This window comes from Poromitra crassiceps (assembly GCF_964638095.1).
Source record: "Poromitra crassiceps genome assembly, chromosome: 22".
NCBI classification, from domain to species: Eukaryota; Metazoa; Chordata; class Actinopteri; order Beryciformes; family Melamphaidae; genus Poromitra; species Poromitra crassiceps.
The window spans coordinates 7,192,451-7,207,330 of record NC_139647.1 but is presented as its reverse complement, the minus strand read 5'-3'; the positions used below and the strand labels follow the sequence as shown (position 1 = coordinate 7,207,330).

The 14,880-nt window shown below is 43.0% G+C and overlaps 1 protein-coding gene across 1 annotated transcript in view; it reads right to left on the bottom strand.

Annotated features, from left to right (window-relative positions):
* Positions 1–3,364, bottom strand: part of eys (eyes shut homolog) — a gene marked incomplete at both ends in the record, with an annotated part of 311,891 nt that extends 308,527 nt beyond the window's left edge. The window contains one exon of the mRNA XM_083658278.1: positions 3,275–3,364. Within this exon, the coding sequence (XP_083514404.1) occupies positions 3,275–3,364 (90 nt within the window). The remainder of the gene's footprint in view (positions 1–3,274) is intronic.
* Positions 3,365–14,880: the final 11,516 nt, after the last annotated feature.

The following is a 14,880-nucleotide window of genomic DNA, read 5'->3' as shown; positions in this document are numbered from 1 at the left end:
CCAAAGCCTAATCAGTTCATCCTTGAGTCCAAGTGGACGTTTGAGCTGAATTTGAAGCAATTCCATCAAGTCATTCCTGAGATATCACGTTAACGAGAATCGGATGGATGTACGTACAGACGGACGTACGTACATACGGGACCGACAACCCAAAAACAGAATACCTCCAGCCATGGCCATCACTGGGCGGAGGCATAAAAAAGTATTTCTACTGGCCTGCTGTTTCTGTGCAAAGCTAAGAGAAACTCATGTCATATTAATATAATTCGAAGACTATTAAACTCAAAAGATCCCCTCCAAACATGATTAATAATTTGTGTGATATGGTTTTTCCACAAAAAAGATGTACAGTACATAATGCATTAAAGCTGAGAGAGAGCGCGAGACGAGAGAGAACGACAAACAACGTTACGTTGTTTTTGTCTGTCGTGCATTAAAGTTAAAGTAAGTAGCCTGTTTTGAAAATGTAAGGAGTAGAAAGTACAGATATTCTGTTAAAATGTAGGGAGTAAAAGTAAAAAGTCAGAAAAATAAATACTAAAAAATACAGATACCTGAAAATCCTACTTAAAGCAGCTTAAAGCAGCTACTTAAAGCAGCTTAAAGCAGCATAGCAAGATTTTCGATTGTTATTAAACAGTCTAAATTTTAAATTGATTAACAATCGAAAATCTTGCTCGTAGCTGCTTTAAGTACAGTAACAAAGTATTTGTACTTAGTTACTTCCCATCGCAGCAGATTGGCGCATGTAAGGTAAGAGCAACCTGGCTTGAGGGTCTGGCCATGTGGCCAGCATGATTGGAGAGCTGAGAAATGGTGGACAGGGCTTGTCATTAAAGAGGGCGGAGGGACCGGGCTTGTCATTGGAGGACAGGGCTTGTTATTAAAGAGGGGGAGGGGCCGGGCTTGTCATTGGAGGACAGGGCTTGTCATTAAAGAGGGGGGCGGGACCCTTCTAATTCATCTCACTAGTCATGGCGTGCAGCATAAGTGCTCCAGACAGCTCGGCTCCTGCATTAGCACACCTGCACAGGCCCCAGGAGGGAAGCGCAGGACTTCTTAGTGGTGTTCCTCACCGGCTCCCTTGGAGATGTACACCAGAGATTACCCCATTAATACATCCCACTATTCACTGGGGGGCGGGGGGGGGGGGTGTAGATACCACAGGTGGCCTCCCCTCGCACAGGGAGCTACCCTGATCGTTTCTCAGGGCTCATCAGAGAAGAGGAGAGCGTTTGGTTGGATCTGTCGACTGGGTTCACGCCCGCAGATTCCACTCTCCCTCTAATCCATCAAATCACACATCCCGTTTTGGAGTACAATTTTGAATGATTGCGTCGCCGATGTATTTTTTTGAGCGTACGATGTTCATCTCTGATTCAATCCATATATTCCCAATGCCTGATCAGTTGATAAATGGAGGGAGGTTGCCAGCTCATCATTTGTACAATGTAAAATCCAACATTACATTCTTCTTGGACTTTTCAATATTTGAGAACATTAACTTGTGAACATATTGAACACAAACTAGATTGCAAAGTTCAGAAGCAAATAAGCGAACATTCACAACACATGTGATGCCTCAAGGTAGAGGTAGAAGCACTCGCCTACCAGCATGGAGACCCAGGTTCGATTCCCAGCAGCGGTACTTCCAGCTTGGTCAGACGTTCCCACAGACACAAATTGACCATGTCTGTGGGTGGGAAGTCGATGGGGTATGATGGTTGATGCACTAGCGCCTCCTCAGGTCAGTCGGGGTGCCTGTTTGGGGGCAGGGAACTGGCGGGAATAGCCTACGTCCTGCCAGTGGAACGCCTCGCTGTCAGGTGAAAAGAAGCGGCAGGCGACTGCACATGTATCGGAGGAAGCATGTGTTATAATCTACGCTTCTCCCCAGATCAGCAGAGGGGGTGGAGCAACGACCGGGGACAGCAGGGGAATTGGATAAGTACAATTGTGGAGAAAATGGTGAAAAATACGGAAAAAAAAACGTGATAAAAAAATGATACTGTGCTTTATTAAGAATAAATGTGAGGTTGACTTATTGGAGCCAGGGAAGCTTTCTGGAGCTTTTACACATTGATGGGACTAATTTCATAGTAATGCTGAAGTAGAGAATGTCCCTCTCTGCAGATAATCACCATGGATACGGTTTCCTATTATTCAGTTTTAATGGGGCAGCTCTGGACAGTTTTACTTCGATTACAAATTGAAGTCTTGGCTCTCTTTCATCTGTTTGCAGGAAATGTGTTCACAGACACTCACCTAGACTTAACTATCCCACTTTATAGAGGTAACACACATAAAGCATGTTTCAGACTGGATTCTCAGCTCTTTGGTTCCCTGCAGCTCAGCTGTTTCTGTGCTTCTCCTCCTGGGATGGACAGGGCCCGACAGGTCCCACTCAATATTGTGATTGTGAGGTGAGTGAATCGTGTCAGTTATTATTACAGATTTAATAAACTAACACTAAGCTATTGGACAAACAACGTCATTTGAACAGGGTGAGGTTAGGACACAAAAATGAGAAAATGTCGAGGTTTCAGGATTACAATTCAAATCACACATTTGAGTAGAGGCAGTTTAATACGCAGAAATCAAATTAATTTGTCAACAATAATTCTGGCAAAACGCACCCATTCACTCTAATGCAGTGTTTTTCAACCTTTCTTTGGATTGTGTTTGTTTTGTTATTTGCTACTTACTGGTTTTTGACTGTTGTATTGCTTATTTATTCATTTTTTTGCTTTTTTTGTTGTTGTTTTTTTGTTTCCTGTATTAGGATATCTTTTCCTTGAAATCCTTTGTTGTTTATATGATGGCAAGTAAGGACAATGTCCAAAATGTCCGAACATGATGATTTTCTTATTTTAAATTGTAAGAAAAGGGGGGGCTTTACATAAGCGTTTGCTTCTGCCCCTAACCTTTGGTTATGACCTAAGTGTATGGTTGGTGGTGGTGGTGGTGACCAATAATTTTTTTTCATTCATTCATTCATTCATTCATTCATTCATTCATTCAAAGGCACACTTTTGACATTGACATAAAGTCCCACAGCACACTGTCAAAATGAAACATAGTAGCATCATAGTAGGCTACAGTATGTTACAAAATGAAACATAGGCTACAGTATGTTACAAAATGAAACATAGTAGCATCATACTGTAGTAGGCTACAGTAGGTTACAAAATGAAACATAGTAGCATCATAGTAGCTACAGTAAAATTAAACATAGTAGCATCATAGTAGCTACAGTATGTTGCCGCGAGCTCACCTGCTTTAGTGGGTTCATCTGTGTTAGGTCTGGAAGGACGTTGATCAGGAGGATCAGGAGTGTATTTTTCCTCTTTAAATATTTGGTCATCTTTGTCGTTTGTGTCGTCACTTGTTCTAACCACATGTACCTGCATCTCTTTCTCTTCTGTTGTTTGAAATCAACAAGGTTATTATTAGGCTACTTATCGCGCTACTGCCACCCACATGCATAGAAGAGAGGTACTCTTCTATGCCTGTGGGTGGCGGTAGTGCTCAACGAGAGCTGTATGAAATCAGTTCTTTGGTTTGGCACAACTTAAGATTCATTTTTCATTTTTATGGACCCATTTAATGGAATTGGACAATTACCCACAGCACAGCTGACGATCTCTCGCAGCACCCCGTGAGCACAGTGGTTTCAAAACACTGCTCGAAGGTATGTGTGTGTTGAACTATTTGTAGTGAAACATAGATTGATGGTATAGGACATTACCAACCTGTTTTGGCTTGTTACCCCACTTTGACATCACAAAAATCTAGGGACCCCAGACATTCAAATTCCGGTACATCGGTCATATCATCAGTGACGTCATCAATGATGTCACGTGTGTTGTATGCTGAAGTTTTTCCTCCGAATTCTGACTTTACTCTTAAGAATTCTAATGCAAGAATTCTGACAATCTCAGAATTCTGACTTTAATCTCAGAATTCTGACTTTGTCTCAGAATCCTCACTTAAACTGAGAACTAAACGAAACGTTTCACATGTGGCCCCAATCCTCTTCGGTAGTTTCAGGCGACCCCATTTGAATTCCAGACGACCCCAAGGTTGGGAACCACTATAGGTTGCCTGCAGATGTTGTGTGGTGGATTGAAATGGGCTGTCTGGTTGTGATGATAGAGGCACAGTTTACCAAGACCATTCAAGCTGTTGAAAGCACCTCTGCGAGCAGGTGATCAGCAGAGGCAGTGTCTCCTCCTCCAGCCCCGACTGACAGACCCTTCCCAGGAGATGGATATCAGGAGGGACAGCTGAGCTGCAGGAAAGCAATGGCGCAGGCACTTTCCAGCAAGCCTCATTACAGTCGGCAGGTTGATCCAGGTAATTGCTCCTCAGACAAGGTTGACTTCCAAGCCCTAATTGTGCAGCAATGCAATGCGATGGCGATTATGATGCACATCCCTTATTGTAAAAATCCAAACATTGAGACGTTTGCATCTAAGCAAAAGGAGGAATCGCACACTAGTAAGAGATTGTCAGGTGTGCCGTGGGAAATTGTCCAATTTCACTTAATTGGTCCATAAAAATACATAATAATCACACCAGGTGTTGAAGTAAGCGATGCAGGTGTTGCGGTGTTGCGCATCCTCGTATCTAAATTAGGACTGTCACTGTTTTTTTCCAAAATGAAATGCCGTTTGGCTGTGCCGCTGCTAATGTACGTTTACAACTGCTGACTGAGCTCTGCGTGACATCAGCTCTCACTAACTACCAATATTGAAAGTTGCAAAACAAATACGTACGTTAACGAATACAGATCCTGACCCACAACGTGTGTGTTGAATTGAAGTAGCTGCCAGAAAACGGACAGGATTACTGGCGGATAATGTTAGACTGGTGTGGACTGGGTTTTGAACGTAACATTACGTGAAGGATACAGCGGGTACTGCGCGAAACGGAGCTAGTCTGCCAAGCGGGACTACGTCAAGGAGAGATAGAAACACAGCAGCAGCATATGTAATGGAGCGACTTACAGTTGAAGACTTGTGACTTGTAACGTTGACTTGTGTTGACTTGTCTGAACTGCACAGCACACCCCCTTCCTTTGCACCAGATGGATGGTGTTGTTGTCAAAACAAGCCCTCGCAAGAATCCAGCTGCCTTGCAAGGTTACTTCCTTGTCGCCTGGAGCCAGTCTCTCCCCACATCTCCACATCTCACCACAAACACACAAAGTCACTTATAGAAGCGGCTGCACCGCTTAAAAGTAGATCTTTATTAAGTTGTGCCAAACCAAATAATTTATTTCATACAGCTCTAGTTGAGCACTAGCGCCACCCACAGGCATAGAATAGTAGCTCTCTTCTATGCCTGTGGGTGGCGGGAGCATGATTGGTAGCCTAATAATGAATTGTTGATTTCAAACAATTGGAAGAGAAAGAGATGCAGGTAGACGCGGTGAGAACAAGTGACGACGCTAACAACAAAAATGACTAAATAGCCTATTTGAAGAGGAAAAATACAGACTCCTCCTGATCAACGTCCGTCCAGACCTCCAGACCGAACCCAGATGAAGAGCTCACTACAAGCAGGGGGCAAAAGAAAGCAAAGACGGTGAGGTGAGCTCACAGCAACATATAGCCGACTACTATGATGCTATGTTTCATTTGTTCTCACATTTGGGATGGGAATTCACGAAATTCGAATTATGATGCACACACACACACACACACACACACACACACACACACACACACACACACACACACACGTTAAAATCTGACCTAATCTTTACACCTCTGTAGGAATGATCACTCAGATGAATCAGCAGTTTGAAGAATCAGCAGATGGCCAGCAGGACAATAATAGTCCACCTGTGCACACCACTATTGTGCTCACACTTAGTGTTGTGAATGAAACAGATCGTCTCACTCACCTCACCTCACGTCACCTCACCTCTTTATAACATGATATTTCATGTTTGCGTAACATAAACGCATCAGCATCTATTATAGTCATGGTGTGTCTACATTTGAGTATGGTCTCATGTGTTTCACTCAGCATGAAAAGAGCACAATCTCTGGCTCTGACATTAAACATTATTATACATTAGAGGTGCGGAATTCCAATCATCATTCACCAACCATATACTCAAGGTCACAGTAGAAAAACAATCACACCGATTAATACATCAATGTGTGTTATCTGGAATACCGAGTGTTGACTGAGGCATCCTTAGTTTTCCTCAATAAAACCTACCAGACTCGAAAGGGATTCATTTGCAAAAGAGGTCTGCTTTTTCGCTTATGACTTCTTGCATGAAGCTTATTAAACAGGCTGTACTTTTCATCTGCTGTGTTCGGGGACAAACTGCCAAAGAGAAGCAAACCTGCTGTGAGTGCAGACACATCACTGGTCAATTGATAGATTGGACACTCATCTTATATGCACAAGCGCACGCACGCGCGCACACACACACACACACACACACACACACACACACCCACACGCGCGCGCACACACACGCACACGCGCACGCACGCACGCACACACACACACACGCACGCACGCACGCACACACACACAGAGTGAGCAGCAGTGTTTATCCGATACCACTGAGAGAGAGATCCATCGCTCCAAAACACGTCTGCAAGAAGAAGGAAATGCTGGAGAAGTTACTAAGTTACTAAGGAAAGAAATAAAGAATGTTAATTCTACAGGGCTGCAACTAACGATTATTTTCATTGTCGATTCATCTGTGGATTATTTTCTCGATTAATCAATTATTTGTTTGGTTTGTAAAATGTCAGAAAATGGTGAAACATATCGATCACTTCTTCCACAAAGCCCAAGATGACGTCCTCAAACGTTTCTGATTTCCGTTTTTCACAATTAAATAGACATCTGTACAATTATATTATATAATATATAATATTAATATGATAATATAATTATATGTGCTGTAGAATTATATTATATAATATTAATATTATAATATAATTATATGTGCTGTATAATTATATTGTATAATATTAATATGATAATATAATTATATGTGCTGTATATTTATAAGCAAGAGCATGCACCATCTCACCAGCTTGTTTTATTCCTAAAGTTAGTTTATTAGGATCCCCATTACCTGCAGCAAATGCTACAGCTATTCTTACTGGGGTAAACTTCTTGGCATTACACCTTTTATATAACAGTTACAACAGTAATGCAGTCTTTATATAACAGTTATAACAGCAACGCAGTCTTTATATAACAGTTATAACAGCAATGCAGTCTTTATATAACAGTTATAACAGTAACACAGTCTTTATATAACAGTTATAACAGTAACGCAGTCTTTATATAACAGTTATAACAGCAACGCAGTCTTTATATAACACTTATAACAGTAACACAGTCTTTATATAACAGTTGTAACAGTAACGCAGTCTTTATATAACAGTTACAAAAGTAACACGGTCTTTATATAACAGTTATAACAGTAACACAGTCTTTATATAACAGTTATAACAGTAACACAGTCTTTATATAACAGTTATAACAGTAACAGTCTTTATATAACGGTTACAACAGTAACACGGTCTTTATATAACAGTTATAACAGTAACACAGTCTTTTTTTAAAGATCTGTTGAAAACAATTACCGGCATTCATAAAAGATCAGTGCGAGTCGACCCCATACCTTTCCCCCGCTCCCCTACCCATTCTATACGGCGTGCACACTGCATACGATTCCAGGGAAGGAAGCCATTCTTGGCCATTGCTTTGAAAATAGCATATCTGACAATGGAAATTAATAACTGAGTTATGGTTTTCCCACAGACAGCAAATTGTGAGATACTTGAAAAGTTTCTTATCAGTTCATTTGAGTGATTACGAACGAATTTCATTCTCCATTGTCTGCAGCGGAGGCTAATTATTTTATCATAGAAATTTTAATTAGCTGTATCTCAGAGTTGGAGCAGTCCACCGACTTACAAAAGCTATATGATAGATGGAGCAAATAGTGTATGTGAGTCTTTTCAGAAGGGGAACTATGCTTCACATAGGACAGTACAAAGAGAATACAGGCTATAGAGACCGAATCAGGAAATGGTTCGGTTAGGAGTCGCATTGTGTCTGTGTGACATTCTGCATGACGTGTGCGTTACAGCTTATAGGGGGTCTATTATTGTCAAACCTGTCTCGGAAGGCAGGATTGACTCGGATGACTCTGTGTGTGTGTGTGATGTACAAACACAAGGCTGCGAAATGCTTTGACATCTTAAGTTGGCATTTTCACAGGAGCAAACCAAATGTCACAGGTTACTCACGAGAGTGACAGAGATTTATTGGCGAGTCGTGAATAATTAGCGGGCGCGTAAAAGACAGCGGGGGTGTTGCCGCTACGCTAACGCCCGGTATGCTAATAATGCCAATGATAATATGATGGGCTTAACTCATCCACTCCGCTATTATTAATTGCTTAGCCGTTCTTTCCCCACGCAGGCGTCGTCGAGATTGTCAGGTGTTCCAACGCCGCCCACTCACTTCCTCGTCGCAGAGGGGAATAAATTAGAGACGGCAAAATGAAAATGTGCCAGGTGATTTGTGGGAAAGAGAGTTTGTTATTGGTGCATTCACAATTGATAATTGCCGAGGTGACCTATGATCTTCCTGATTAACGAGCTCTTTATCTGAAGTGCTGTAGGGCAATTTTCGGGAAACCTTTGTCAGCATGAATTCTGTGGCTTATTATACCAAATGAATTAAACATAATGTACTATCAGTCACCTGCTGTATTATACTCTCTAAGTCTCTATAGTGGGAACGTTTGAGAAATTATAGTGTTTTCCCCGCTTAATTTAGTCTCACAGGCCTATATAACAAGACGACTCGTGTTGCCTCGCATTAACTGAACAAGTCAAAAAGATGGGCTGATATTGTTATTATTGTTATTGATATTGTCAACACTGTCAATCTCTAGAGGAAAACAGTTCCTGTGGGTTGAATCCCCTCCTTCATGCAAAGTTGGAAGGAATACGTGTCACTCCGCAGTGTGTGTGTGTGGGGGCAGCTGTTCATGGAATATTGACATAGCCCGGGAAGAGAAGGGGGTTTGTGGGAGTCTGAGGCCTGCTGGTTGGAAGCACATTCAAAGGAAATGAATAAATGCCCGGAGGATTCGTGCAGTGAGGAGCGTTGTCTCTCTGTCTCTGGAAAGAAGAAACAGGAACACTGCCGGGAAGAAATACCTTGATTTAAAATGCAGTTATAAAGCCGGGCAGCCAGGGGAGAGAGGCAAATAGCATGTGGGTGGAATGTAAAGCAGAGCGGACTGCTTCTGTAGCAGAGTTTAGGTCACACACACACACACACACACACACACACACACACACACACACACACACACACACACACACACACATGACAGCCCCCCCCCCCCCCCCCCACACACACACACACACACACATGATAACCCCCCCCACACACACACACACACACACACACACACACACACACACATGACAGCCCCCCCCCCCACACACACACATGATACCCCCCCCCACACACACACACACACACACACATGACAGCCCCCCCCCCCCACACACACACATGATAACCCCCCCCCCCCACACACACACACACACACACACATGACAGCCCCCCCCCCACACACACACATGATAACCCCCCCACACACACAGACACATACAGTACATGACAGCCCCCCCAACACATACACACACACACACACACACACACACACACACACACACACATGATACCCCCCCCCCCACACACACACACACACACACACACACACATGATACCCCCCCCGCTATCACACACACACACACACACACACACACACACACACACACACACACACACACACACACACACACACAAGACAGGCCCCACACACACACACACACACACACACACACACAGAAGACAGGCCCCACACACAGACATGCATGATAGCCCTCCCCCCCACACACACACGCATGATAGCCCCCACACAGATTTCCCTCAGTGATAGATTTGAGCTGCCTGGTGCCTGGTGCTGCTATGAGACTGTGTCCTCACAAAGCCTCTGCCTGGTGCCTGGTGCTGCTATGAGACTGTGTCCTCACAAAGCCTCTGCCTGGTGCCTGGTGCTGCTATGAGACTGTGTCCTCTCCAAGCCTCTGCCTGGTGCCTGGTGCCTGGTGCCTGGTGCTGCTATGAGGCTGTGTCCTCTTCAAGCCTCTGCCTGGTGCCTGGTGATGCTATGAGGCTGTGTCCTCTCCAAACCTCTGCCTGGTGCCTGGTGCTGCTATGAGACTGTGTCCTCTCCAAGCCTCTGCCTGGTGCCTGGTGCTGCTATGAGACTGTGTCCTCTCCAAGCCTCTGCCTGGTGCCTGGTGCTGCTATGAGACTGTGTCCTCTCCAAGCCTCTCCTCTACAAACACAGACACGAGCTTTCTACTCACTTTATCTAATGCCCCCCTAAAGTCATGTTTCAAGATGTATAAAAGACTCTACTTTGAATAATCATTTGTGTCTGATGGTTTTTCCACACACACAAAAGTTAAATTATCTTGTTAAATAATTCAAATTACTTCCTTTCCTTCTGCCTCATAAAAAATTCCTAAAGCAACCAACCAGGGTTATCTAGAACAGTGTTTCTCAACTGGTGGGTCGGGACCCAAAAGTGGATCGTGGGGCTGTTTTGAGTGGGTCGCAGATGTGTGCATGAGAAAAAATAAGTTCTTCTACTCATTGAGGACGCTGGCGTCCGCAGCCAACATGACTGTATTTCAGAGGCTGTAGCGGGCTCATTTTTAAAGCCAGAGTGAAGGTACTGGTAGCATATGAAACTAGAAGACATAAGGCAGCCATTGGTACCAACATGCCATGCTAGCTTGTTATGAAGCGGGCTAAATTAGCCTACAAAGTTAGGCTAAATTCGGAAAATTGGGTCGTGACTTAATGACTAAGGAAGAATGTGGGTTGTGAGGGTAGAACAGTTGAGGACCACTGATCTAGAACATAACTAGCCAATCACAGCATTCAAACAAGGGCTTTAACTGCTGAATACTGGACAGGGATTGGCTCCAGTATTCGTGATGTCACAAATCATGCTAATCGAAAATGGCCTTTTCAGTGAACTCAGAGAATCTTTCCACTTTCAGCACTTGATTGTGAAAACTTCTAGTGTCAAACTCTGCACAGACATCATTCTGCTCAGAGAAGCTCAGACATCCAACTGAAGGAACAAGAAGAAAAACATGTTTTTGACTTCAGGGCGTCTTTAACTTATTAAGAACCAACCAATTTAATTTCCACCTAGTTTATTACATATGTAATGGATGTGTTAATAATTACTTAGCCATATGGTGAACGATCTGATTTTGAGATTTGCCTCAAAAGAGAATTCTGAAAATGCCTTTGTAGATAGACAGCAGACGTATGGCGTGCGTGTGTGTGTGTGTGTGTGTGTGTGTGTGTGTGTGTGTGTGTGTGTGTGTGTGCGTGTGTGCGTGCGCGAGTGTGAGTGTGCGTGCGTGCGTGCGTGTGTGTGTGTGTGTGTGTGTGTGTGTGTGTGTGCGTGTGTGAGTGTGAGTGTGAGTGTGTGTGTGTGTGTGTGCGTGTGTGTGTGTGTAGCGTGTGTAGCCTAGGTTTTCAGCAGTTCAGAGAAGCTCAATTGAAAGGAATGCATGTAGTTGTGCTAAGGGGAGATGCATGATGGGTTTTCATCATCCTCAAATTGTCCCATATTCGGGGGACAGTTTGAACAAGTTGAAGAGTTTGCCCTCTTAGCGCCATCACTTTGATCCACACTCACTTCCTGAAGTCAGTTGCTAGAAACGGTCTCATCTTTTGACGGCAATGTCATCCTGTATTCAAGTATTTCAGCCGGTCCTCATCAGTGCTTTTAGCTGTTCAACCTGATGAAATGCAGCCACAAGGGTTAAAAGAAGTACAGCTGTTAAAAGATGAGATCACGTGACCCCAATAAAGCATCTTTACATAGGTTGGCTATTTTATAACTGACTTTCAGATTTCCCTGATTACTAGCAAGCTGGCTTAAGAGCACATGAGACAAACCTTGACCTAATATCTTTGAGCGTGAACCTTTAGGCTGTGAAGAAGAAAAAAAAGTGAAATATTGTGAATTTCATTTTCGTAAGTCCCATCTTGATCCTCTGTCCTTCACTGGTGCTGTATGAAGGATCTGCAAGCCACACTTGACTAAAAGTGTGGCCGACTAAAAAATAAGCCGATACCCTGCCTCGTATCAATATGGGGCCAGAAACAGACTTTCTCCTTCAATGTGTGTGTGTGCACATTGAAGGAGATGTGGTAGAAGAGGAATAATATATATATACTGTATATATACATAGGTTGCTGACCTCTGATGTATACTGTCTTTGGACAAGAATCTTTTTCTCTACATTGAATTTGATACGAAAAAACTGGCATTATGTTTGAGCGAACATGTTCAAACCTCTATATCTTTATTTCATTATTTTGTGAACTTAAAGTTTTATCAAACTTTTTTTTTTTTTTTTTTTTTTTTAATCTTTTGGAGTTAAATATTTAGAAAGATAGAAAGTGCACAGTAACCGTTGTGCCAGCAGTCAAAAAATCTTTGATGCTCAGTATCTGACAGCTGCACTCCTCAGTAATAAGCTTATGAATCCAGGCTCTAGATGGTTGTGTACAGTAGCAAATGTTGCTCGCAAAACAAGACTGCATGTAAGGCACAATTTGTGCAAAACGTGGTTAGTATTAGTATAGTATCGGTATTGCTAGTCAATAGCAAAAACAATATCCTTGCTAGTAGCAAGGATCATGTCTGTTAAGGAATTGAGAAGCTTTATATCCAGCACATGGGAAATCATCTTGATATAAGGATTGCTGATTGCAACGTGCAGTATATCTTCAAAAGGCTCAAACCAGACAGACATTGATTATCTCGTACAGTTGACATGTTTCTCTTTCATTGACTTGCTTTTATGATTGCCATGCAAGTATAAGTGTAAGAACTGCCCTCAACACTTAACCTCGTCCCAACCGCAGCACTCTGGGCGTTCTCTGCAACACCGCAGCACTCTGGGCGTTCTCTGCAACATGTTTTAATTAAATATGATGTAAAGTAGGAAAACAGTCCTTGAAGGGATGCAGGGAAAGTAGCCACACTTTAATTAGTTAATAGAGCAGTACATCATTAGTGTTATGATAGCACTGAACCATATAGCACACACGCCTGTAAACCTATAGACACCACGTCATGAATAACATCATACTTGCAGTAAGAATGTATCTATTATGCAAATTGCTGTGATTTTATAATGTGGCTAAAGGATGTAAAAGCAGTGGTTCTCAAAGTGGGGTTCCGGGGGTCCCCCAGGGCCCGCGGGAGGGTTCCAGGGAGTCCCCTGCAGCAGCAGCAGCAGCAACAACGGGAACATTTTTCTCCGTTGTTATTTTTTGTTTTCGCTTAAACCGAATGTTTTATGGTCACTCAAGATTCTCTGGATCACGTGTCGGCTTGGTTCGAGTCTTAAAACTCGTTATATTTGGATTGATCGAAATGTCGATGGAGAAAATGGACGCGGAACTTACTTCCGGGGCAAATTACGTCACGAAAAGTCACGTGCCTATTGAGCTCTATAGTGCTTGTATCACTGTATTGTGTACCGTTGCTTGTAATGTGTGTGTGTGTGTGTGTGTGTGTGTGTGTGTGTGTGTGTGTGTGTGTGTGCGCATGTGTGCGTGCGTGCGCCTGTATGCATTAGCAGACGAAAGGGAAATCCATATTTGTCTCTATGGAGTCATAGTGCAGACAATATATTCTTAACGCAGTCGTACTATGATCGTTCATAATGGCTGCTTTACATGAATAGACTGATGTTGTTTTGTCACACTTGATCTGTCACTCTTCAGAGGATGACATGGAGGTTTTATAATGGATATCGCTACTGTACAACAGCCATTACATCAGACAGGCGTCATATTCTGCACACACACACAAACGCAGACACACACACACACACACACACACACACACGCACATGCATGCACACACACGCACACACCCACGCATGTACATTACATGCACGCACACACACACACACGCACGCACGCACACGCGCGCACACACACACACACACACACACACACGCACACCCACGCATGTGTGCACACACACACACACACATGCACACACACACACACACACACACACACACACACACACACACACACACAAACATGCAGGTGATAATAGGGCTATTTCTTATGTCAGGTGATGAATAATTCAAAAAGCCATGTGCTCAAACAAATTCTGCAGCTGACAGAATCATGTGACAGATTCTGCTATTAGATGAGAAATATCACAAATGTTTTAGAGCATAGCAGAGGATAAATTGACCCGCTGTGTGTTATTACCATAGACTGTAAGGTTATTACCGAGCTGTAACGTAATACAATATATCTTTAAGGTAAATGCAAAAAGACTTTGCCGAATCACGATCGCACTCGATTTGATATTCCACTGTACCAAATAAAGACAGAATTATATTTTTACCTAGTTTCACTTTTAAAGTTTCAAATGGCTGTGAGGAATAAACCTTTAGCGACTCTGACAAAGGAGTTAGTTTCATTGCATAGTAGGTAGGGATGTCACAATATATCGTCCCACAATATATCGCCATAACAAAACGTGACAATATGTATCGTTGAGATGAAATCTCATATCGTGAGAAAAAGAAGCTGAACATGGTGGCACTGATCTGCATCTGATTGCATGCTCGCTCTCCTTTTCATTGCTTTGTTTGAACAGACGAGGGACGTTACAGACACGGAGGATGAAAATGGTGCAATTACTCAAATTAGCGTGGAGGATGCCCCCTCAAC